Source organism: Cupressus sempervirens, chromosome 8, assembly GCF_028749045.1.
Source record: "Cupressus sempervirens isolate cs-2001-9-10 chromosome 8, ASM2874904v1, whole genome shotgun sequence".
Classification (NCBI taxonomy): Eukaryota; Viridiplantae; Streptophyta; class Pinopsida; order Cupressales; family Cupressaceae; genus Cupressus; species Cupressus sempervirens.
In genome coordinates, this window is record NC_143125.1 from 433,224,206 (window position 1) to 433,252,154 (window position 27,949).

Below are 27,949 nucleotides of genomic sequence, written 5' to 3' on the forward strand. Positions count from 1 at the left end.
GACAAATGGCTTCAGATTTTCTACTGGCCAATGATTTGTAGCCCATCATTTAAAATCCCTTCAAAATATCGACTGCATACTTTCCTTCTCCAAGGAAAACTTCTGCTGGATTTTGCTATTGTTCTAGACCCAAAAAGTAGTGCATCAAGTTGGTGTCCTTCACATCGAATTCTTGCATCAACTCTTTCATGTATCATTTCTTTTAACTTCCTATGAGTAATTGTCTACATACAAGACTAAACAAGTAGTGGTATACGTTGGAATCATAGATTAAAATCTCTCTGAGAAGTGGCAGATATCTCTACTTCTCACAAGAACTTTTACAAAACAAGAAAACTTAAAGTTTTCAGGTGACAAATTCCAGCTGAATAGACCTTAATTGTCACTGATAAGTTGGCCACTAATGTGCGATAAATCACAAACCTGTTGCGATATCTTAACTACTTCTCTTGGGAGGCACTAGGAAAACTAGGACACCTAACAACTTGCCCATTCATTGTTTATTTTGTAATTTTTAGTGTTTGGAGGAGAGGTGAAGGGTTTTGGCAGAGAGAAATAGTTTTTAACAGCCTTGTAGATCGATCACAAGCAGATTTGAAGCAGATTTTTCGGGAAAATCTGGGTTCACAAGTAAGTTTTCTAATTCATTTTCTTTTTAGTGGGAAGGGGAAGAGGAAGATGTAGATTAGTTTCATATTTTACCTAACATTTGTATTTGCTTGTCTTTCTACAAAGACAATTTTCTATTTTTAGTTTTCTTTAGAGTTTAGAGTCTTTGGATATGGCTGCCAAGCATCGACATTCCACATAAGGATGCAATTTTGTTACATATTACATTTATATATATCTAGATCAGCTTGTTTGGTTTGTTTACTCATTTACCGACTCTTTTTTTTTTGTGATAGGTAATGGGCCGAAGCCTAGATTAATTTTTATTATTTGTTAAAGTTAATTATTATTATTAGTTAAGTAGATTCGAACCCAAGACCTCCCTTATGAGAGACTCACAAGTTACCTTTGTGTTGTAGGCTCTTGCCTAAATCTCATTTACTAACTCATTATCTTTATTAAATTTTGCAAAGAAATGCATTTCTAATTAAATTGAAGTCATTTTTAAAATTCTTGATATTTTCCTGAAAAGTTGCCGATTCATCTCCGATATTTGCCTAGAACTTAATTTTTTGCCTTGCCGATAATTGGCAGAGAATGAGATTTTGAACTCTTCAAGGAATTGACCTTGCTTTGTAGAATATCAATGCGGCTAGTTAGGTTGTCTAACTCGTTAACTTTATCTTTCACCATGTTGATATCATTCTTCTCCTTGTTAGTGTTTTCCTCCTCTTTGTTCAAATTCCCCTGATTGTGTTCCTCACCTTTGGTTAGATTCTCCTAGTTTTGGATGTCCATCTGAGTCCACTTCAATATGAGTTTCCTGCTCTTCCATCTGGGAACATTCCTCTTCTTCCATTTGGGAATCTTCCTCTTCTTTTGATTTTTCCCCTTCTTCATCCGCACACTCTAAATCCTCAGAGTCTGTAACCTCACTATCCTCAAACACCTCTTCTTCAGCCTCATAGACCAATTCATCAACTTTAGTTTCTTGCATGTCTTTTATAGTTTCCTCCTTTTTGCTCATTGCTCTCTTCTTCCGCAGCCTCTCAAACTTCCTTTCAACAGAGCTAGAGTTCTGATTTCTCCTTGTGACATTAGGGTTAACCTCCTTACTAGCCCATCCTCAGACCCCTGTTTATCCACATCAATAATCTCTCTAGCCATTTTGCTACATTTTGGGGTGGAACCAAGGCTGCTACTCAGAGACAATTTCTTTCTTTTGGATGGAGTTTCTTTAAGGAGGGATTCCTTAAGGGATAGGTCTTGAGTATTCTTGGTGTTGGGGCTTTTAGAACCTTTTTTATTTTTCTCTTCAGAAGGGGATTTTTCTTATAGAGGCTTTGAACTAATTTCCTCAATTTTTACCAAGGAGGTGGTTCCTTCTGCATCTTATCTAAAGGTCAAGCTTTTACCAAACCCAGGGCAGTGAGCAAAAACATGTTGATAAAGCACAAAAATCAGCCCTTGGTGGAGCAAAGGGTTATCTCCACTTGCAATGTCGTTATCAAGAGATGAAAGCGGGAAAAACAACACATTTATTCTTTCCCCATTACACAAGAAATTGAGCAAAGGAAAATGATGAAATATTCCCTCTACTATATAGGTTAGAGAAGAGCAATATTGGATTGGGTCGTTTGTTAAGAACTTATCAAGAAACCCTCAGATTGAATTATGAGAATGATGCAATCAAAATCTGCTAGTAATATTCATGGAAAATCTTATTCATTACCGATTCAAGTTTGAACATCAAAGCCTTAATATAGATAGATAATATCTAAAGAACCTGGTTTTTCCTTGGCAATACATTTTTGCTTCCTCCAATGTTCTCCATCCATCGCGATGAGGTCCCTGGTGGTAGATCAGTAAATTATTGAGACGCCTCTCTCTCCAGATCGCACCTGTGGAAGGAACCGGTTGTTTGCAGTCTCTATCCAAAGAAAATGGTGCGGCCACCAATGCCCAAGTGATCTGCTATCCAAGGCTCTGTACACTGGTCCCCCCCGCAGTTGATTCCGTAGCCGCTTCAATCCATCAGATTGCTGTTGGATCAGTGGTCACCTTCATCTCTAGCGGCAAACTATACTGGCCTGCAAGTAATTTCCCAAACTCCTAGCGCCACAGCGAATGTTGGTCATGTGTGGATATCCAACCTTCGATGGATCCTACTGAGCCGTTGCATTTGGCACTTCCTCCTTGACGAGATGCTCTGCCCTGGCTGCGACCCGCGATATTAGATTGTTTGCTGGAATGGAAGGCGAAGTTCGGACTAGTTGTCTTTCCACGCGATCGGTCCTCCTTCCGATTTTATCACCAAAATTGCCCAACCCTGGTGCGGTCTGTTTGGGATTCGGGTAAGACCAGGGAGTAAATTGATACTTCCTCCGCAGACTAGCTACCTTTATTAGCGGCCATAACAATTCATTCTCTTCTTTGCTGAGACTGTTTGAGAACGGTAAGCGGGCAATGGCTTTCGGCCCTGCCTAGTGAATTGTTAGATTTGTATTGCGCTTCCACTAATTCCTCCAGATCTGCTACGGACATCACCTCCTGCCTGATCCTATAGTGGTCATAAATCGGCCCTAGGCCGCAGATCTCTGTCCAGTTGAAGTGACTATGTTATCACTTCCAAATTTGCAGTAATTCGGGTGATATCTCACACCCTCAAAACTGCTTATCAATGGGAGTTATCGTTCCCAAAGATAAACTGGGAATTTGCAGACCACGGGCTACAAATTGCTCCAAAAAGGAATAGAAATCGAATCCACAACATCGCTTGCCTCAAAGGGAGCCCTATGTCCTTTATTTATCTCTTTGCCGGGAAGTTTCTGGAAATTATCCGGAATCATCTTGCACTACAAATATTAACTTTATAAAATTAAATAATTAACTTTATAAAGTTAGAATACAACCTTTATTTAATACTCAAATGAGTAGGCCTCGCTTCTTACTTGGAAGACAAAATCGACCCTCTTCCCATAATTATTTGCCTACGAGAGTCAATGATAGTCAAATCCCTTGTTATAATTATGTTGCTAAGAGAGGGACATGACAAATGATAAGCATGATACGGGTTGAAACACCCTTCTAGGGTAAACTATTTCATGATCCATAAACAAACAATAGAAAATGGACGAGGGAGCGAAAATCTATCATACCCATTGTTGGATTTGATCCTCTTAGGTTTGTCGTCTTCCTTGAAGAACTTTCTGAAGTGGGTTGTACTTCGCTGAGCTTTTCCTTTCAACACAAACCCCTTCACATTGAGGCCCAGTCGCTTCAGTAATTAATTCAGGGTAACAACAAACTGAAGGCTACCAATCATCATTGTGCCTTTATGCCATGAATTGGCAAATTTCGAAGACAAAAGGCTGTTAAATCCTCTTATAGATTCAATGTAGCATCCCTAACCAGCATTCTAGAAATAATTCCAGATTTCCACATTTTCCTTCAGTTCCCCCATTTCTCTCGGCTCAACCTTCTTCAATGGACCTCCCATGATTCTAGCCTTGCCCAAATCATGCAACTCCTGAATTTCCTTTGAATTCTTCGCAATATTTGTCTACTTCTCTTTAACATTCTGCATTATACCAGTTCTTTCTTTGCTTTCACTAAAACTTACTACTCAATAAACTTCAAGAAGGACATTCTTTCGATTTTTCCGGTAGTGCGAAGCAATGATCAAATATAATCATAATTAAAAGACCCCTCAGAAAATGGACGTCCCTTCCGCTAGTCATCACCTCTTAGGAAATTTATTGTAATTAATAACAAATCATACTTTTAATCACACTTTCCTTTATCAAATCTCCCGTTCATCTCATTATTAATGCAAAAATAAATGGCTTTAGTAGTACCATGCTCCTTAAAATTTAGCAGTTCTCTAAACTTATGATCCACTTGGAAACTTCATGATTGGAAATAAAAATCTGCCAGTTTAAGCTCCTATTATAGTGATTATCACTGTTACATGGGGACGAGATGCCGGTATATTTTCAGCCGTCTCCGTCTCGGAGACTTGGGGACACCTAGGGGACTTTTACTTTGGCTTCTAGAACAAATTAGACTTTGAGTCTCAAAATAACACACGTTTGGCATATGAATTCTGCTGATTCTTACATTTTAAGGTTCTATTATGTAAAAGTACATGCTTTATCCATTTTTTCATATAAATATTTTAAATTTCTCTATATACTTTAGTTTTCTCTATTGTTATATAGCCATTGCCATTTGCCATCCCCCTCCGTCCCCAAAGTCGGCAAAATTTTTTCCTGTCCTGGAAACCTATCCCGCTGTCCCCTACAATCTCCGTCCTGAAACTTGGGGGAACATAGGTGATTATCTAGGAACTCCTTGAGAATGCTAATTACAACTTGTCTCCCACTAGGCTTTTGGAATGGAGCTCTCTCCTAAGTGGTCACCTTCTCTCTTAAGTGGCCGCCTTCTCTCTGTTAAGCTGCCATTGCAATAGTGAGTGGGTAACCTACCTTGCTAATGGTTGGGATGCGAATGTTGAAGTGAATTGTTTGCAGTGGTTTTTTAATATGGTGAATGAATCTGTTATTCTGTACTCCATAGATTGTCTTGGTATCTTGGTTGCTTCAGGTCCATTGTTGGCAGTATTGGCTTGGATGTCCCTTGGGTTGATGCTAGTGCTTTGGCTACTGCTTCCATCAGGCTTATAACTATTAGAGTCTGCCTGCCATTGTTAAGTTCCTCTTGCAGTTATGGGTTTTGTGGTATATGAGGAGTTGGATAGATACTTGGAGTTGGGTCATGTATAGTGGTTCTAAAATCTTTGGTCTAGTCTCTCGAAGTTTCATGCTTGGGGTTTTGTATCTTGGGAATTATTGTCTAATTATTTGATTCTCTGCCCTTGTGCATCAATTCTTTTTTTGTAGTGTGCAGGTTAGAGGAAGGTTAACATGTTCTTTTGGATGCTAGTAAATAGCATTAAGGCTTGGTCTTGCTATGAAGCCGTGGCTGATGCAGAGGTAAGGGTGGCGGATGAATAGCCCAGTTATAAACTTACCAAATTGTGAAGGTTAGTTAGTATTCCCCAAACCTTCTATAAAGCAAAATAGTACTCAAACAACTCCAAGACTTCCTAGATGATTATGATGGGTGACTAGTCCAATACAAGGTGAATTTAAAAGGCTTTAGCACATTTTTGGTCCCCAAACATCATCCAACACCTAAATCTCTTCAAACTGCCTTCTAGGCCTAATTGCCCCTCATTAGGTCTCCAGCAAGAAAGAAGCTTGGATTTCTCTCAACTTTCCCAAAGCACAAACCTAACTTTATAGGTTTTCAGATACCCTTTCAGTCATACTACCACATATCCAAAGCCAAGCCTAGGTTGTTTCAGACAAAACCCAAGTTCTTCAGACTGTCCTCAAACAACAAGCATGAAATAGGGTGGTTTTCCAAAGCAACTACAAGCAATTCTTACTTTCCGCCTTCCAGTCTTTCAACAGTCCCTTCATATGACTTCAAACCATCAAATATCCAATCAATTTGGTGATGCCTCCAAGTATCAAAGCCCCAAATTGCTCCTCAAAACCGTCTTAAACTAGGGCTTTCTAATTAGATGCCTTCCCAGCACTTCTGGGATCAAACAAGGGTGGATTCACCTTGTGTAGCGTGTATCTAGATTCTAGACACCTCAAATCATACAACTTACCCCTCCTTCAGACAGATTCTCTACTGCTGCTCCATACCTACCTTTCCATTCTCCCTTAACACCTCCTTCTTGGGTGATCACCATCAAACAAACTCTCATCTGCACATGTAAGTGTTAGAATAGTATTGTACAAGTCAGGGATGACTCATTCCATGAGAATCAGTAATGTCATTCATGGAATGATCATCCAAACATTAGATCTTGTCAAAAACTAGCAAAAAGAACACTACTTCTAATGGCTATCAGCATTTTTTTGCAAATTCAGAGATTAAAAATGGATGTCAGAGCATTTAGAATAGATCAGCACAAAATACAATGTCCTTCAAGGTTTAGAACTTCCTCTGATCACAAAACTATATAGAAAGCTAAAACTTGCATAAAAAATGGAGTTTTATTGAGTTTTCTTGCACAGTCCGTACAATGGATCATTCCCAGTGCTGCCCCCTGTACAATGCCTCCAACTTGACTTAAAAAAATTCCCTACAACTACCCCAACTGATTGGAATCGGTTTCCATGCTTAGTTGTGCCTAAAACTCCTTAAAACTAATTTCCCTCCAAAATGAACCAACCATTGGGATTCAAATATTTGAATTCTCCAACTTACAATTTATTGAATAAAACAACTAATCAACCCATTAAACTTGCCTAGTAGGTCCTTAAGACCAATTTAACCAATCCTATATCCTTCTAAAACTCCTAAGGACTTATTTGAATCCATATTTCCCTTCTACCCCTAATTCATCATTAAAGATCCTAAGGTCCTTAACAGGCCCTTTAGGATTCATTACATTTTTGTCATCTTTAAAGCCTCCTAAGGCCATGATTGGCTTCAACACATGCCAATTGATTGGTTTAAACTCTTCCTTGCCTCTGATCCATCTTTTGTCTTCTATAGGGATCCTTGCATGTCCTGCATCAGGGGCACCTTAAGTTCACCTCTTTTTCAACAAACTTTGCTTTAGCTGTTGTAGGGTGTTTTATGCTGAATTTTCTCCATTTTTGGCATCTTGCTGGCTTGACAACTAATGTTAATGCCTTGGGTAGATTCATCTCGCTTGTCCTTGAAATGAACCCATGCTTCCTTTTGACCTATGCTGGGTTGCTGGTTGAGATGGATCTTTTCAGGGGACTCCTTTAAGAAACTGAGTTGTAGGTTGTGTGTAATGGCCCTTACTAATAGGATCACTAAAACACTGATTCTTTGTACAATTGAATTTCATCAAACACTTGGCGTGTAATCTGAACTGTACTGTTGAGTTAAAAGACTGAATATGTACTGAGAAATTCCATCAAACACTCGGCAAGCAATCAACTATACTGCTGGTAGTAAATAACTAATTGTAGATATTGTTGAGCAACAAATCCAGACAACACAATAATGCAAAAATAGTGCCAATATGAATATATTCCAATACAGACTTCCTTACACACAATTGCACTTTCAGAATTTACAAATAGTCCGGTACTCAGAAAACTACTACAGATTATGCAATGCAAGGATGTCCTTATTGATTGGACTGATCATAAATGTCTTGTCACATGCAATTTACTTCAACCTAGGATGCAATGTTTCATACAGCTGTATACAACAGTGACTGAACTGCAATTTATGCATTGACTGTTAACGCATCTATTTAAACCCTTAGTACAATCATGACACAATACTCATCTAGCTATTACAACTGAATAGGGAAAAGAACCTGGTATAATGAAGATGATATTGACTGATCGCTGATGGTGTAATAATCAAACTGCAACCACGATCTGTCCTGTCACCGGCAGCTGTACAATCTGCAGCCGTACCCGTACGGACTGTACAGCACCTGGCATAAATTGTTGCTGGACAGTAACTGGCCGAAAATGGTAAGACTGGAGGCGCCTAGGGTAGAGGAATATCCTCCCCAAAACAGAAAATCAGACTCCCAACTGGTTGTTAGATATGAGCACATATGTGTGTCTCAGTTGTATAACAGGCCCTGTCAAAAACTCCTCAAAATTGCACTGACTTGCCTCCAAGGCTTAGCCAAAATGATTCCCCTTGATGAGTAGATGAAAAAAAGGTCTCCTTGCAACAAAGACCTCAAACCCTCAATCAAGTCTCTGTCCAAAACTGAATACACCAATGAAGCTCAACATGAAATGGCTGATTACCACTTCCAATGTGCAACCCTTCAGAAGGTCTTTCACTTCCTCAGTTATGCAATCTCTTGAGAGGTATCGTTCTCAAGGATTATGCTGAATATTTGCAGACCTAGATGGTGCCACAAATGCTCATAGAGAAAAGGTAGTAGAATCATCAATTCAAGTGTATGCAAATGAGAGGCCAAGCCTTCTATTTATTCACTTTTCTAAGAAGTTACTAAGAACTTCTAGAAACATCCATTATAAAATCCCATTATAATGCACTTTTATAATTTAATAACTTTATAAAATAAAAAGTGCAACTCAACTTAGAATTATAACATGTAGGCCCAATGTAAGAAGTAATGATAAAATATAAATAAAATAATATCTCCAAGAGCATAATAAACCATCCAATCCCCAAATAAATGCTAGAATGATTCTCTCATCACAACCACCTGTCTATGAGAGTCCATGATAGACTGATCCGGCACGAAAAACAATGTCAGCCAAAACGGGGACATTACATTGTGGACTGGATTTGGAAGCAACCTTGAGACAATAAGAAAAAGCATTTTGTTGTAGAGCAACTTCAGTTATGGTCTCAAGGTTGTTCACACAAAAAGTTAAAAGGAATCTGTTCTTCAACTTGGTGGACTAGTGTGGAGCATGTCATCGATTGGTTTGGACTGAACACCCTCCATTAGTTACCCTCACATGGTTCCTCTGGATATTGATCCCCTCTTGAAGAGTTTGCGTTTAGGTCTTTGCTTTTCTTTCTAAGGTTGTGCCTCCTATCATGTTGAATCCCTCCCATGTGATGATGGATCATTCTTTTGCACCCCTTCATTGTGATTCCCTCATTGCAAATCCCTCTTCTATGACTATTATTTTTGATTCTCCTCTTTTCTCTAATGTAATGCATTCTACGCTTTATTCTATGGTGGCTTCTTCTTCAACATTGGTAGACTCTCCTCCCACGACCATTCTGGCTGTATGTTTCTTTAGATTTTTGCCCCTTGTAACTTAGCTTGGTTCAAGAGAGAGTTATTTGGGAGCCATGGCTAAGCAACTAGATTCTTGGGATGTTGCTTTCGCTCAACTTTTTCTTTCAGTTATAGCAGATTTGTTGGATCATATAGACGAGGACAGTTTTGTTGAATGGACTTCTATTCAAACATGAAAACTACATTTTGGAAAATATCTCTTAATCATATGATCCTCTAGTCCTATGAGAATTGGGGGTTGGTTTAGGCTTTTTCTTGGTAGAAGTGTTGATGAAGTTCACCTAGGCTGTTGATGTATTTTTTAGGCATCTATTTATCTGTTGGGCGGGTAGGCTCCTTTATGTTAAATCTGTAACTCTGACATCATACTGGTCTGATACACAGATCGTAAAGATCTGATAATGTATGAAATCCCATAGATAAAAGGCCTATAAATAATTGTCATTCCCTTTATTCTGATCAGCGTCTCCTTGGGGCAATATAGTTAAAGACTAACTTAATCAACTTAGTTTAATCACTAACTAAAGGTAATTCTCTCTTGGACGCTGATTTGAAGAAAGTAATTAAGGCCGACCTAGATAGGGACATGTCCTTTCTAAGGACATGCCCCTTGGTTGCTATACTTATGTAGGGTGTGAATGTGGATAAAGGACACACGAAAAACATAAGGTCTGCTCCTTTAGCATTACTGCCCTTTACAATTTGTAGCAGGTATAAAACATTTGCAGAATAATTATTATACACCAAATAACACTTCATATACAGGTCAGATATATTCAAGACCATCTTCAGCAAGTCAAGAAAGGCATTATATCAGTTTGGTTGTTCAGAATTTGCAGAAACTTTACACTCTAGATCTAATGTATTGGCTTGTGTTTTATGTGTGATGGGACTCAACAGAGTCCCTCTATAAATTATTAAAAAAATACCCACTTATAGTTTTACACATAGTAGATTGGAATATCACTCTATGTGATTGTATTCTTTGATGTTAGATGTAGGTTGTATTTCTCTTCTTATTCATAAAGAGGCTCAAGTAATTCGGTTCCGCTGTTTGAGGTAGGTTCTTGTTTGAGTTCGGTTCTCCTTCAGGCCCATCCCGATTTCTTATGGCAAGAACCAAGGTGCTCTAGCTGAACTTAGCTGAACCTGGGCGCACCCATTTTCAAAAACTGTGATGCATGAGGTATTTTATTTATAATTTTTTTGGCAATTATGGGTTTATAAGTATCATGCTTCTAACTTATTATTAATGTAACATGGGTACGTCCACACTCCATGTCAACATGGCTAATAGTACCTGACATGGAGTGTGGTTCAATTGAAGTTGAACCAAATGCTAACCTTGATGCCTATGATCGTGATGAAGGTGGACATGAATATAAAATATAAAATATGGCTTGTAATTTGAATTTTCATTGTGCAATTGCAGTTTGAGACTTTTGCAAATTATGAAAATGATATATGAGGTATTATAATTATAATTTTATCAGCAATTATGGATTTATAAGTATCATGCTTTATATATATATATAAAATATCAATGTGTGCATACATATACATATTATAATGCTAAGTAATTGGTAAAAGCATTGATCGAAGAGATCATTATAAAGAATTTTACAAATGTACAAAATAGAAAGTTTCTCATAAGAAACTAAAGAAGACCATATAAATGATCTTATCTATCTAAATTGCATTATATACAAAAGATGACCATTAAAGTAATCAAATAATAATATTCTAATACCCTCCCGTGATGGTCAATTTGTCCCAACACCAAGTTGTCATCTGAATTGAACAAACTTATTTGGATCAAGAGGCTTGGTGGAAATCTCTGCAGTCTGGTCTGCTTTTGGAATCTACTGCAAGTGAACTGTCTCGTCATCAACCAACTGCTGAATATAGTGACAATGAAGTCCTCATGTTTGGTTCTTTCAAAAGACCAAATTCTTGACAAGTTTGAGAACTCCTTGATTATCAGAGAGCAAGGGAATCGGCCCAACTTGAGATAAATGCATATCCACAAGCATCTCTCAAAGTCAAACTGCCTCACAACTCCTTGATACTCTGCTTTTGTGGAGGAGAGTGACAGTACATGCCGCTTCTTACTAGTTTAGGTGACTCCACTAGATCTCAAATTAACCCCATATCCAAAAGTTGATTTCTTATCATTAGTTAGGTGACTGGACTAGATCTCAAATTGATCCCATATCCAAAAGTTGATTTCTTATCATCAACTAAATTTAGAATCATAGGTGCCCTTCACATATCACAACACACGCTTTATTGCTACCCAATGTTCAACATTGGAGGTTGTCATGAAGTGTGAAATGTAGCTCACTGCAAAAATGAGATCAGGTCTAGTGACAGTGAGATAGACAAGACTGCCCATTGATTGCCTATAAGTGGTTTCATCAACGGGAGGAGAATCAAACTTGGCAGACAACTTCAGTTCTTTCTCCATTGGTGTGGAAGGAGGTTTAAAATCTTGCATTCGAAACTTTGTCAAGCAAGTTCTCGACATGCTTCGAGTGAGAAATAAAGATGCTACCATTAGTCTGTCAAATCTCAATACCTAAACAATAATGGAGAAGCCTCGAATCTGTCATATCAAAATCCTTGTACAGGTCTTGTTTGAGTTTTGCAATCAAATGTGCTAAACTACCAGTAATGATCAAGTCATCCGCATAGACAACAAGAAAGAGAATATTATCACTAGAGCGTCTGATATACAAATTATTGTTAGAAGGGCAACACTGAAACCATGAGCAATCAAGTACTAATCAATCTTGATGTACAACGCTTGAGGAGCCTGTTTGAGTCCATAAAGTGTTTTTTTGAGTCGACATACTTGGTGGTCTTTGCCAACAACCTTGAAACCAGGTGATTGCATCATGTAGACTTCTTCGTGCAACTCACTGTTGAGGAAGGCACTCTTAACACCCATCTAATGAACTTTCCATCCAAACTGAGCTGACATTGTGAGAAGAAGATGAGTAGTAGGAGCAAAAGTCTCCTCATAATCAATGCCCTCTTGTTATGTGAACCCTTGAGCAACTAATCTGGCCTTGTATTTATCTAAGGTATTATCTGCACGATACTTAAACTTATAAACCCATTTGCGGCTATTGGACTTCTTCCTTGGAGGAAGATGGGAGACAACTCGAGTGTCATTCTTTAGAAGACTGTAGTATTGTGCATCCATATCTCGTTCCCACTCGTAAATCTCTTTTACCTCTTTAAATATCCGAGGCTCATATATATTATGAAGATTGGCCATCAGAGCAAAGTTAACTATATCTATCTCCTTGCCCTTATTTCTAGAAGATCTACCCTCAATGAGCTCATCAACATGAAGATCACTGATGGTCTTAGCCCACCATTTAGGTCAAAGAGTATATGTTCCAACATTAGATGGAGAAATAATAAGTGGAGGTGGAGGAAGAGGATCAAGAGTAGGAAAGTCAAGAGGATCATTCGGAGGAAAGTTAGGCAGTGCATCACTAAATTCAGATTCAACATCATCCCTTCCATCAAATGGACCTTACAGAAGACGAATACCCAAATGAGAGTTTCAAAAGTTGATCATCAAAGAGTATATGTTCCAACATCAGATGGAGAAGTAATAAGTGGAGGTGGAGGAGGAAGAGGATCAAGAGTAGAGCAAGAGTAGGAAAGTCAAGAGGATCATTCGGAGGAAAGTTAGGCAGTGCATCACTAAATTCAGATTCAACATCATCCCTTCCATCAAATGGACCTTACAGAAGACGAATACCCAAATGAGAGATTCAAAAGTTGATCCTTAGAGTTTTGCTGAGATGAGGAAGAGTGAAATGGTCCTCTTTCTTCATCAAAGACATATCGATGGAGGATAAGACGATTGGTATCTACATCAATTAGCTGGTAAGCCTTATGGTTGTCACTGTATCCTGTAAACATGACATTGACTTTTGGAATCCAACTTGCAGCGTTGAGCATCTAGAATCCATACATATGCTAAGGAACCAAAAACCTTCTAGTTACCAATCCTAGGTTTTTGACTAGTCTAGTCCTCAGGAGTCTTTCCCTTAACAACATGTGTGGGAGACCGAATATGGAGATAGACTACAATAAACACTGGTTGTGCCCAATATTTTTGTTTTCCATCATAGACTTGGCCATTTGTGCAATGGTGCAGTTGCGACGTTCTACAACGCCATTTTGTTGAGGGGTGTATGGTGTGGTTAACTGACATTTTATGAAATGTGTATCACAAAAAGTGTAGAAAGTAGTAGAACAAAACTCTCCCTCTCCATTATTAGACCTAAGAGATATAATAGAACAAACAAACTCTTTTTCTACTATGGTCTTAAATTTCTTAAATACAGTAAACACATCTGATTTCTGTCTAAAGAAAGTAGACTCACATTTTTCTATTTAAATCATCAACAAAAGGTAAGAAATACTTGCACCTAGCCATAGAAGGACCATATATATCAATGTGGACCAACTGTAATACCTTAGAGGCTTGTCATAAGTCATCATCCTTGAATAACGTCTTGTGTTGCTTTCCAACCTAAAAGCTTCACAAACTTGCTGATTTTTGAGTTTCAATTTTAGGTAGGCCAAGTACTAAATCATTTTAAACAAGCTGAGCAAGATAGTGAATGTTTAGGTGACCATATCTCTGATGACAAAGAGTATTGATAGATGAAGATTTTGCTGTAAAGGCATGCTCAAGAAAATCACTAGTATCCACAAGTTAGGATAGACTATTATCCTCAATACCAACAACAGCAGTAGTGTGCATTGCATAATCAACAATCGAACACTCGTGTGTATTGAATACTACATCAAGTTGAGGAGAATGCCGCATTTTGCAGAAGAAAACTACCAAACAATGGGTTGTGTGCAGTCTCGTGAGTAGAGAAGAAAGAAAAACAAGAAATACAAAATTGTGACCCACAAAACCCGTATGATTTTGCAAAGAGAAATGCGATTTTGCAAAGAAATCACAATGAAAACCCTAGTTTGGTTTGAGGAACAAGGAGAAAGTCTAAAAAAAAATTCAATGAAATTATAGTTTAAAAAATGGAACTACAATTTTTTTCCAAAAAATAAATTTTTGCTTTGTAAAAAATTGTCGTATTAACAAATGGTCAAAGAGATAATTATAAAGATTTTTACAAATGTACAAAATAGAAAGTTCTAATAAGAAACCAAAGAAGATCGTAGAAATGATCTTATCTATCTAGACCACATTATATACAAAAGATGCCCATTATAGTAATAAAATAACAATATTTTAATCCATGTACATTTTATATATATATATAAACCAAACCCAAACCCAAGGGAATTGTTTTTTGCCGAACCTGTATCGGAACCAAGATCAATAAGAGGCGACAACACATTAAAGGTGCCAATGAGGGGCCATTCATTGCCTCACCATAACCATAATGGTTGTCAACTAAATAAGCTTGGCCTAAGGTTGATCTCACCATACCTAAAGTTATAGTGGAGTCCGTATGAAACAACTATTTTTGATGAATGTCTAATGACTCCCTTGAAAAGAAATTCTCTCTTAATCATTTTTAGAAACATAAAATTGGTTCCAGATGGAGAGATTATCAGGCCGGAATGAAAGAGAGAAATAATACTACGCAAAAAGGAATGACAAACCTATTGATAGCTTTGGTAAACCACCTCCATGTTAATGCCACCTTCAAAATTGTTAAATCTTTTAGGCAATATGCACTCCTATACCACCAAAGGATGACCTGGTAGCCTGTACTCGTAGGAAATGTAAATTCATGTAGGATTATTAAATATTGTAAAATCTTTGTCCTAGATTATCCAAGTTGGTCATGCAGATGTTCAATTTTCAAGTAGGTCTTGGATTTTCAAAAACTTCAATGTCTATAAACTTGCTTACAAATTATAAAAACCTTAGAGTCGGAGTTATGATTGAAATGAAATTAGCATAGTTTCCAAATTAAATTCAATGAGAGAAGCAAGGAAACTAAGTTCAAAGATACACAAATTTCATCAGCATAATAGTTTTGACCAGACAAAATTTACCTTGGGAAAACCTTTAAGAGAAAAGCCCAATATCAAGATCACACTTAATGTATTAATTTCAAATACTAGTGTTTGATACATTGCCTAGTTAGAGCTTCCACTAAGTATAATCATCTCTACATCTAGATTTAATTTGGTAGCTTGCACGTGCAATTAAAGTCATGTCCAATGACTTTTCTAGACGTCAGTTTAGATACCAAGGAGATCTAGGAAATCACATATGGATTCCCATAACCGTAGGCTCAAAACCATGAACCAAGTCCAAGTCAAATTGGTTAACTTGGGCCCATGTGCCCTCTTCCAACACTAATTACTGATTCAAAAGGTAACTACTAATTCTTGACTTCAATAACCAAGGGGGTACAATATGATCCCTGGTGCCACATGTAGAAGCACTAATTACCCTCAAAACCCTATTGCACAACTATTTTTAGTTGGTTGAAGATATATTTTCTGGTTCAACATTTAGGACCCATTTAGTGCTCCATTATAATTTTTGTAATACAAATTATCAGAAGTGTAGTGTGTCATCTAAGGAATCTCATGATTCTCCCTGAGTGCGGCGACCCTTCCACAATGGTCCAAAAGTATGGTACGTTAGAATCAATAAATAATTTAGGTTTCAAAATTTTAGCTTCTACAATGGTTTGATATAAATGATTTAGTGTCATACCCCCTTAAACCCTAATAACGAGGACCCTATTTTGAAATACAAATAATAATTATCAAACAAAGAATAATAATGAAATAATAGAAAATAATTTATTTTAATATAACAATATATTATTATTAAAATGATGTTATAATAATATAATATGATATAAATTATAAATATCTGAATCAATAATATTAAAATATAATAATTTAGCATATTATCAACATGATAATATTAAATTATCATCATGAAAATATTGAAATATAAAATAATATAAATATTTTTATCATATAAATACTATATTTAATATATAGTTATTTACTATATTATCCTAATATAAATATGATATATAATATATAAGTTAATAACATACAAAATTATTTGAATACCAAATATAAATGTAAATACCAAACCATATGAATAGACTTAATGGATCATTGAATATAGATAGAAGGACGCGAATATAGAGTCGCCTCTCTCCCATACGTTGTTTGACTATAATATTGTAAGGTATTCAAGCATGGGGAGGATCAAGGGAATTTGTTGAAGGTCCCAATAAACTAAGATCAATCAAAATTCAGTGACCAAAGACTCTATTTCCATCGATATGGAAACAAGGGAAATCCTCTAGTCAAGAGAGTATTTTTGCAGATGTCTTGGGAATAATAATAATTAATATTAAAATTGGGCAATAAGGTGGATATCACATCACAGAGGAGGACCACTATGTACTTGACAAGAAATATTTATCACTTAATGCCTCTAAGCCTTTGGCCTTGGTAACCACCTTAACTAATCCCTTGGATATGCAATGATATCCCATAATTTATAGACTATTTGGTCCCATTTATATACTTGAGCTTTGCCATTAGATTGTATCCATGTTTGGATATCCATTTAGTTGTTGTGCCATCACATAGCCATTACTTTGTGAAGTCTACTTGCCTAGGGTCTTTGAGTCTTATTCGTGTAAACTTGTGCTCTAGAACTAACACACATTCCATCAAATCTTACGATTGTCTTGTCTCGATGGTGTTGGTGTCTCTATGTAGACCTTGTTTATGTGGGTCTCCTACTTTCTCTTTCTTTTTATTGATCTTGATATTGTGACTTTTGGTCAGTCTCCTTCACCAGGATTTTTGGCTGAGCCATCTTCCTGCTGCATTGTTCTCTAGTAACCTTTTTTATGGTAGAGAACAAGCTATTCCTTGAACAACTTATAGCCAATGTATCCCTTGTTGGAAAATATACATTTGGCTACCTCTTGCAACATGTTTCATTTTACAACCCTCCTTTCTGTTACAAGATTTTCTCCTCCACCTATAACAAACCCTCCTAGCCTCGTAAGAAACACCCTTCTCACAAGCTAGGTACCTTGCTTTGATACTGATGTGATGTAGTCATCATGCATGGTAGTCCAAACTAAGAAAACTTGGATACTATAGTGAAATAATCCATTGACACACAAACAATGGATGATGAAGGTGAATTCAAACATGAAGAAAAAGGTTATCTGATTAACATGGAGGGAAGGTTACAAAGTTACAAAGGGAGTCAACTCTTACACACTAAGTCACAAGATTTGAATTCAAATTCGTGTTCAACAACCATAAAATTCAAATGAAATTCGGCAAGGGTAAAAATTTTGGGAAAGGAATTTGGATAAAATTTTCTTTATATAATTTTATTTATTTTTAAATATAAGTAATACATCCAATAAGTTATCAAAATAGTTAACATTGCTAAATAGATTTGAGATCATTATAAAATTATATAAACATTATTATAAAAAAATAAAGATTAAAATGAAATTTTTAAATAATAATTTTATAAACATATATTTTATATGTCCATTGTTTATAAAATTAGAATATAATATAATATAATTTAGTATGCCATTTTTTATGGGTAATAGGCCATAGCCAATATATTATTTATTAATAAAATTTAAAGTACACCTTCGTTCAGTGTGGGCATCGGGAGGAAAGAACGGAGTGAAGAAAACCTCTGGTTTTGCTCGGGACCTATAAGGTCCAAATCAAATAGTTAAATTCCCACTTAATTCATGTGGGTAAATGACATGAGGGCATGACCTCATTTGCATAATTAAAGTTCAACAACTGCAGACCCTACTTCTAATCTTAGCCATACTTTTTACTTTGTGGCTAAAGGTTACATGGACCATTATTACCATTATTCTGAGCCATTATTACAGATTACATGGACCATTATTTCCATTACAGATTACAGCTATATTGATACAATATGTTACAACATGCCACCTTGTTGGTATTGAGGGGATGACTCTTTACAATTTATTTTCAACAGGCTGTTATATAGCAGTATGTTCTTCACTTCCTGCTCTTTTCGATGCTCCTGCAAACACCTGAAAGTCACAACAACACCTTTCCCACTTGCCTTTCATATTGGCCATAAGATAAGATAAGTTTATTAATGTCCAACAAAAGACCACAACCATCTAATACTGACCCACAACCATCTATATAAGAAACTAAATGACTATAATCAGTTCAGATCATGCCTTAGGAAGTTGAGAGTTAAGATAAATGACAGGCATTTTAGGGAAGACCGTCCAAGACGGTCCTTTATATCCTCTTATACAAATTTATCGTGAGTGCTTTCCTCACGGTGAGCTCAGAATAATAAATGATAAGAACCAGTGCAACATATTTTAATATCATAGCTATTCTTTGATAACGTCAATCCTTATCTCTTAAGTCATCATTATAGTATTCTGTCAAAAGAAAGTTTAAACATAATCATGTGCAGATTAGAATGCATTTGCTGCAGTCCCACTAAAAGATATTGTCTTCAGAGTCTAGCTGTATATGCTATTCTCATTAGCACATCTTATTAAGAAGGTAATTTATTTATAGAAGGGTAGATGTTTATTTCAGCGATGGATTATGCTATATAGCAATTTAAAATGTAGAAAGGAAACTAATCACCCATCTATACCATCCTGGAGAACAGCAAACCACCGTAAATCTTTGCTGTTAAAAATTCTTACTGACCTTTTGCTTTTGCTATGCTATAATAAAAGCAACCTTAATATTTTGGTATTTCATTCCTAGTGATCTGAAACTGTTGAAATTACCATGAACCTAAAAGCCATAAAGTGAAATTGCATCAATTAGAAAACTGCTAATATAGTGAGTCTGTGAGAAGGAATTGCCTCAACAAAATCGTGGAGCCAATTTAGTAATGCAAACTTACAATATTCATAGAGCCAATAGTTTGAGCATAGCTCTCAGATAGGTGGAGTATAAATCATCTAATACAAAATATACTGGCAGAATGTTTCCGTGATGCAAAAATTGAAAGAGATCAATGGGTCAAATAGAATATATATATGGTGAATGCTTTTGTTAATATCGTCGAGCTGCTATAAAACCTTATTGTTAAATCTTCTTATTTATTATAGAAGCATAGGAGTCATTTTCATTTAGAATAAGTAAACAACACACTAGAGGAAAGTACCCCCAAAAATCCAAATGTAAGACTGAAAAGAAAACAAATTTAAACATTCTGCTCAAGAAAACTAATAAGATCATATAAACATATCTGCTATGTATTATAAGATTAGGAAGAAAAACTGTGCATATTTTCCATATGAGTCCATAACCTTATATCCACCTTAGGTCACCTATACCTAGTCTATGAACAAAGACTGACATATTAATCAAAATGCTTCTATAAAATTTATATTTATCTTTGTTTATACTATTACTAATAACTGTACTTAGTAGAAACTACCCACATACTAATTTCTTTTACGTTTAATGATCTCTATATCATTGTCCAAGCCATCTTCATTATCTGGTTCCTCTGGTGCCTTCCCCTTGCTGTCTTTCCTATTAGGGTTGTCTTGAACCCAGGTTTTCTTGATTATCACCGGAGGAATGATCTGGATATTGTCTATTCATGTTTTTGAAGGAAGTTTGAACATCATATGCTTTAGCTTTAAGTTATTATCAAGCCATCCTGCGTCAGAGGATGGAATGATACGAGGCCACCTAAGTAGATAATGAATGTTAGGTTCCATTTCTTTTCAATGAAGATCAAAAATTGCCTTATCTTTAAAAACTAAAATGGGTTTCCTGGCAATGCCTTCGGCCTCCTCCAAACTGCCAATTTGTGCCATCATGTAGTGGGTGTGGGATTTCATTCCTGCAGTTTATGCTATAAACCACCCATTCAAGACCATAGAGAATTGTCCCAACAAAAATTCCCTAGTAAAGGGTAACAATGTCTCTTTTATCAATTCCTGCAATAACCATGCAAGACACAAAGGCACCCACAATATCTCTATTCATTCTGCAGGTGAAGCTATAATCTAATTATTTCTCTCCAAAAACTAATTCCACAACCCTACGGAACATATCATCCAGTGGTTTCAAGATTCTGCTCCACCTTTCTGGCTTGATACTGTTGCAAAATGCCATCTTTCTATTCTCTGAAACATGAAATGTATGAATGTTGGTTTCCATACTATTGTGAAAGCAACAAATAGAACCAAACCCCAATAGAACTATGAGAAAACTAGAGTGACTGAAATCAACAATGTGACCAGATGAAAAAGGGACTTCCCTTAATAAATCAAAGGCCCGCAAAACCATTATGAATTTATGGTAATCATGCTAAGGAGAGGCCCAAAAGTAGGCGGTTGATGTCATGAGCCATAATTGATGTGGGTGCAATGCAAATATATTTTACAATGCAAATGTAATTGGTTTAAAATATATTGCTGGGCTTATAAATACATAATTACTTAGTATAATATTATTATTAATCTATAATATAGATCATTAATACCAGTGTTACCCAGGGACACGTTTCTGGCAAAATTTGATTCGTCCCCGTTTCAAAGGCATTTGAACTTGGAAACTTCCGGAAACCTTGCCCTTGGCTGTCCTGTAAAATTAATGTTTCAGTTTTGATAATTTGTTTGATTTCCACTCTTGTGTGAACTAAAAGTTAAATTATTTAACACAAACATTATATGTTAAGGTTCTATAATTCATATAAGCATGCTTTATCCATGTTTTTATATGAATATTTAAAATTTTCCTATATATATATAATTTTGCCTATTTTTATAAAGCTGTTCCCATTGCCATCCCCTACTCTAAGAAAAAAAAAATCCGTTCCGAAATCCCATTTCCCCGACCCCCTTGGCCCCTTGTCTCGGTAACCTAGTTTAACATAGATTAATATGAAACTATAATATTGATCAATATATATTAATATTAATCTACAATATGATATTAATTTATAATGTTAATATAGATCATTAATATTAATCTATAATATAATATCAACATTAGTATTTACTATTAATTTAAAAAGTAAAATTAATCTATGATATAATAATGATCTATAATATAATAGTAAATATCAATATGATATCGATCTACTAATATCAATCTAAGACCTAATACAAATATCAAACTATGATTAATAATTGGACGAGTTTTTATAAATCCGTAAGTTCGACGATAATGTCTAAGCAAGCCCTTGACACCCCTCACATTAGGTAGCTTGTCCATGCAGACAGCCAACGATGAACAGTTGTGCCCCTTATACTTGGGGAAGATGTGACCCTTGCACAAGCGGATATAAATGGGGGAAAGTGAACATAGAAGAAGGGGATCATCGGATCTTTATATTTTTATTTTGCTTACCACATTCCCTAAGCCATCCCTTTATCACCAACATGTCTAAGGAAACTGAATTGTATTTGTATGTTTCATTGACCGCTCAAGGAGGGATATATGATATACATACACTGATAAAAAGGAACTATTGACGAGAATCCATAGGGATTAGGAAGAGTGGGAGAATATAAATATATTCTGTATTGAACACAAGGAAATAATTAGAGGGAAATAATTTGTAGTTGACTGCTGGAAGCAGCATTGGTAATCTGAAGTTTATCCATGAATCAATACTGCATATATATATATATATGTATGTATGTATGTATGTGTACATATATATACATATATATGTATGTGTACATATATATATGCATATATATGTACATGTACATGTATATATATATATATATATACATATATATACATACATACATACATATGTACATGTACATATATATGTATATATATGTATACATACATACATACATATATATGTACATGTACATTTGTATGTATATATATATATATACACACACGTACATGTACATATATATGTATATATATGTACACACACACACACACACACACACATATATATATGTACATGTACATGTGTGTGTGTGTGTGTGTGTGTGTGTGTGTGTATATAATGTTCTGTAAGCAGTATTGATTCATGGAGTGTATGTATGTACATGTACATATATATGTATATATATGTACACACACACACACACATATATATGTATGTATATGTACATACATACATACATACATATATATATATAGTAGCATTAACACCAGTTTTATAATAGTTGAATTAGAATGTTATAATAGATTATTTCTTTATAATTTTCTATAGCCCTTTAATTGGATAGGTTTATGTCAATTTGGGATAGGTAGAGTAAAACTTCACTTGATAGTTGAATTCCAAGATGGGAGTGACATGTATTTCCAATGCCTTGGTGGAAAATCCTGATATGGTACGAAAATGCAGTCCGAATGCCTTGACGAAACCTACTCGTAGATTGGTGTCAAGCGCCTTGTGACATGGAAATTCCTATCTTCGTTAAGGAATTGAGCTTAAATGTGTTAACTATTAAATATATTATAAAATATTCTTCATTTCTTAAAATTAATTCAATTTAGGTGCATAATAATAAACGTTAATCACTGAAAATTGATAGTCTCAGAGTAGGGGACATTACCAGTGGTATTAGAGCATCTTTCCTACCACCTTGTGGAAAATAGTTAATGCTAATTAGCAAATGTCTTAAAGGGCATTGGAAAGTGAAAGGAGGAAACTAATAACAAAATCTAACCCAAGATCAAACAATACAATGGGTGAACCAATCAGTGAAGAGATGAAGCCATTCATGGAAATGACAACCAAGACACTAATGGAACAAAATGAAAGAGCTCAAGTCCTCATCGAAGCCTTGAAAAATGTGATTGCTTCAATCAATGATTGTAGATCACATCCTAGTGGAAGGGATGTTATTACAAAACATTCAGAAAATAATAATAGGATATCCACACAAGAATAAAAAACCCATCCTTCCTACCAAGAAGAAATACAGTGATAGGGGAAGAGGGGAGCAATCACCTCCCTAGCAGCACACAAGAATTAGTAGAGGCTTACTCAAAATTAAGTCGTCAAATAAGGAAAAGTGTATCTTTTAGAGATTATTGTGAAGCAAAGAGATCAGAAGCTCCTAGGAGAAAAAGGGAACAGCCTATTAAAGACTTGAAACACAAGGCAAATAAGGTCGCCATTCCAGATTGGGAAGGATCTGGCAAAATCACAACCCATGGATGGTTGTAAAAATTAGACACTTCCTTGACCCTTAATCCCATGATAGAAGATGCAATTCAATTTGCCATCCTACACTTAGAAGATGCAGCCCATGATTGGTGGCACCATGGTGTCCGCACCTAAGGGTACGGAAACATAACCTCTTATGAAGAACTCTTACATAATCTTATTAAACAGTTTGACCATAAACATCCCCAAAATGATTTCAAAGAATTAACTCAGCAAAAGCATAGAGGGACAGTGGATGAATACATTTGTAGGTTCCAAGAAATTTCTATAGGGGTCACATGGCTAGATGAGGAAAAGTTATCTATTTGTGGATTTGCTGAAAAGATCAATAAAGGGATTGACGATTTCCTCGAAACCAACTGCTGTAGATGACGCTATTGAAATAGCCTTAAGTTTAGAAATATCATCTACAAATATTAAAGTTGCAAACGAACATACAAAAATTTCCATAAGAAAGATAGGCACGACAAGTTTTTGATGTTCAAAGATGATCTAAATAAATAAATTAATGCTTCAAATGCCAAGAACCTTGGGGACAAGGGCATGTTTGCCATAGAAGAGAATCTGAGGGCAAAAAGTGGTGTTTTAGATGTAAAGAGAAATGGGAACCAGAGCATAGATGTGGAAGGAAGGAGAAAGATTACAAAATAGAAGCAACACTCAAGCAAGGAAGGAAACCCAACCAAGAAAACAAGGTATGATGAAGCAGATTCTAAGAGCAATCAATCAAAAGAAAAAGAGATGTCAAATAGATGGAGCTTTCTGAAGGAACCATGATGCTTTTGTATCCTAGAGCTCAAGAAATATCTACAGTTAAATTGTAACATGATGAGTCATCGGATGTATTGTGGTCAATAAGAGGAGCTATTTATGCATATTCTACTTGTATGCTCTATGTTTTCATGCAATAACTTGTATGCTTCCTATCTTCATATATTCATACATGTATCTCATATTCTCAGATGTATGGCCTTAATTGATCCAAAACCATTTAGAGTAACAATGCTTGTTATCATAAGGGAAATTATGATTGGTACCTATGATAATAATTGCTTGAGGGCAAACAATTTTGGGAGGGGTGGTCTGTCATGAGCCATAATTGATGTGGGTGCAATGCGAATATATTTTGCAGTACAAATATAATTGGTTTAAAATACATTACTTGGCTTATAAATACATAATTAATCAATATAATATAATTATTAATCTATAATATAGATCATTAATATGAAACTATAATATAATCAATAAATATTAATATTAATCTACAATATAATATTAAATTATAATGTTAATTTAGATTATTAGTATTAATCTAAATAATCTAAATATAATATTAATATTAGTATTAATTTGTAAAGCAACATTAATCTATGATATAATAATGATCTATAATACAATACTGATATCAATCTACTAATACCAAACTAAGACCCAATACAAATATCAAACTATGATTAATAATCGCATAAGTTTTTATAAACCTGTAAGTTTGACGGTAGTGTTCTCTTTGAAAATCACATTTTAATTGTAAACTATCTTCTTTATAATTGGATCCCAAAGTTTGTTGCCCTTCACCCCATGACAAACTGATGAAGCTATAATTGTCTACATTGAAATTCAACTTAGACCTCTTCTCCTTTGGCACATGCACATATGCATCACAACCCAACTTTCTTCTTTGTAATTGGATTTCAATGTTTGTTCTGTTTCCCCCCTTGACTAACCAATGAATATATATTTATCTACATTGAAATTCAACTTATAACTCTTCTCCTTTGTCACATGCACATATGCATTACAATCAACTTTCTAAGATATTGGAGTGAGGGCTTCTTGCTTGTCCAACCCTCCTTAAGGACTTTGTCAACGATTGCTGATGTGGTAAATCTATTAATCAAAAAGCAAGCTACACTCACAGCTTCTGCACAAAATTTCTAATCTAGCATCGGCCATACACTTAGCTTTCTCCATCAAGATTTTGCACTTTTCTTTTGAAAATATTATAATATATCGTGTTGAGGGGCTTCTGGAGTTGTGTTCTGTTTAGAAATGCCATTGTCCTTACAAAATTGCTCAAACTTTGTAGAGAAAATCTCTTCTCTGTTAATCATTAGAAGGACTCTGATCTTCTGAGTTTGATTTCTGAATTTGTTGAAGACAGTTGATTTGTCTAACAAACTACCCAAGTTTTTATTTGTAGAAGTAACTAATCAATGGTAAGAAGTTTAAAGAAATAAGGCATGTTCATAGGACCAAATACATTAGTATGAATTTAACGAAATTTTTTATCAAATCTAGCAGAACTTGAGTAGAAGCTAAGGCAATTTTATTTTCCATAGATACAATTCTCATAAAAGTCAACTAATAAAAAACTAAGCCATTTATATCGTGATCCTAAGACCTTCCTCCTTGAGTTTGGGGAGGATAGCTACAGCGATTTTGCAACATCATGTGATATCTGCTGAAATATGTAATGAAACAATGCAAATATCAACTTCATTGATTGTATTCAGGACATTCTTTTATCCATAATTAGTTAGATAGATTGCTTGGAAACTCAATTAGTGGACGGTAAGTGTGAAAATTGTCTCATGGTATAGCCTTTATTAGAAATGGCAGTGTCTGATAAACAGCTCTACTTTTAATTTCCTGGACATTATAGTTTGGTCGTGTTCATTTATACTATAGGTGATGGAGGAGAAATTCAGAATGCTCTAAGCAATTTAGTAGGTCGACGTACTGTGCCACAAGTGTTCATAGATGGCAAGCACATTGGTGGATCAGATGGTAATTGTCTTATTTTCCTTATTTTATTGAGTGTTTTTTCATTGGACGGAGGCAAAGTTTCTGGTCAACAAATAAATTCTTGAATTTATTATAAAGTCATTTTGCAGTTGGAAATTTAACAACAAAGATGAAATATTGTCGTTTACTTTTCGATGTTGCAGATACTATGGAGGCATATCAAAGTGGAACACTGGCCAAGCTTTTAGGCCAGACAGATGAGGAGGAGCTACGTTAAAGAACATAGATTTTTAAAAATCGAACTGCTGAAAATGATTGATCACAATTTGGCTGAATTCCTGGAATATTATCTGGAAGTTTGTTTAACTAAAATTCAGTTGTGTTAAATTTTAGATCGAATTGGAGGAGACTGAATTTACTTATGTAGGCAAGAATACTGTTAAGGATAGATTACTATTCAATTTGCTTTTGAGAATTCTGATATGGATTTCCTTGACTTTCTTTCCTATTGATTATGCTGATGATACACTATGAACTTCAATAATGGCAGATCCTTTAATTGTTACTGAGGAAATATAATGCAGAAGTAATAAAACGTCTAGCAGAGTGATCTTCAACTTAGACCGTGAGTCACATTGCCGTATTGATTGATGCTTCCCAGCAGTCTTGGAAGTAATATAAATATCTTAGTAATGTGACCACGTAGGGTCATGTGACTCATGGTCTAAGTTGAAGATCAGTCTGCTATACGTTTTATTACCCTACGTGGTTCATGCCACGTAGGGTCATGACCCTGCGTGGTCACATTACAATATTTGCAAATGAAATTGCACAAGGATGCATAGTTAATAGTATAACTAACCTGATAATCGGTTGGCAGTTGACAATGCAATAATATTATGTAATGACAATAGTCGATACACATTATTTGATAAGAGTCGATAATTGATCGACAATCGACCAATCGACCATGACAAACTGCTGCAATTTAATAATATGATTTGAACATATGGAATACACACATAGGGTCATATATATTAGATTTCATCAACATAAATATATTATATAGAAATTCTCAATTCATTATGAGGCTAAATTTCTCAACAGTCCTTTAGCAAAGAGGGAATTTGAAGCAAATTCTAAAACTTTAACACAAGTTTAAACACCACCTTAGGTGTGGTTTGGCAAAATGTGGCCCAAAGAACCATAACAATTAGTTTTCATGGTGTTCAACAAAATTTGGCCCAAAAAATCACGATGAGATGATTATCATGGTGTTTGGCAAAATCCGGCCTAAAAAACCATGATAATACTTGCTTCTAGATATCTAACATATTTGGCGCTACAGGTTAATGTAGCATATCATGGAGATAGGTCAAAACTATTGATAAGATCGTCACCTTACAATAGTGACCTCACACACATGAAGAAAGGTTGTCACCTTTCATAACACACAAATGCACAAATCCAATTTTCAATTTATTTATGAAATTTTAATTTATAAATGTATTAACAAACTTGTCATGCCAAGTTTACCTCCGAAGTATTCTATTTTCAAC

General features: G+C 35.4%; 1 protein-coding gene across 1 annotated transcript in view; it reads left to right on the plus strand.

The window, feature by feature from the left end:
- Positions 1–26,955, plus strand: part of LOC149543089 (Glutaredoxin family protein) — a 51,348-nt gene extending 24,393 nt beyond the window's left edge. The window contains exons 3-4 of the mRNA XM_089797998.1: positions 26,334–26,432; positions 26,594–26,955. Of these exons, the coding sequence (XP_089654124.1) occupies positions 26,334–26,432; positions 26,594–26,667 (173 nt within the window). The 3' untranslated portion in view covers positions 26,668–26,955. The remainder of the gene's footprint in view (positions 1–26,333; positions 26,433–26,593) is intronic.
- Positions 26,956–27,949: the final 994 nt, after the last annotated feature.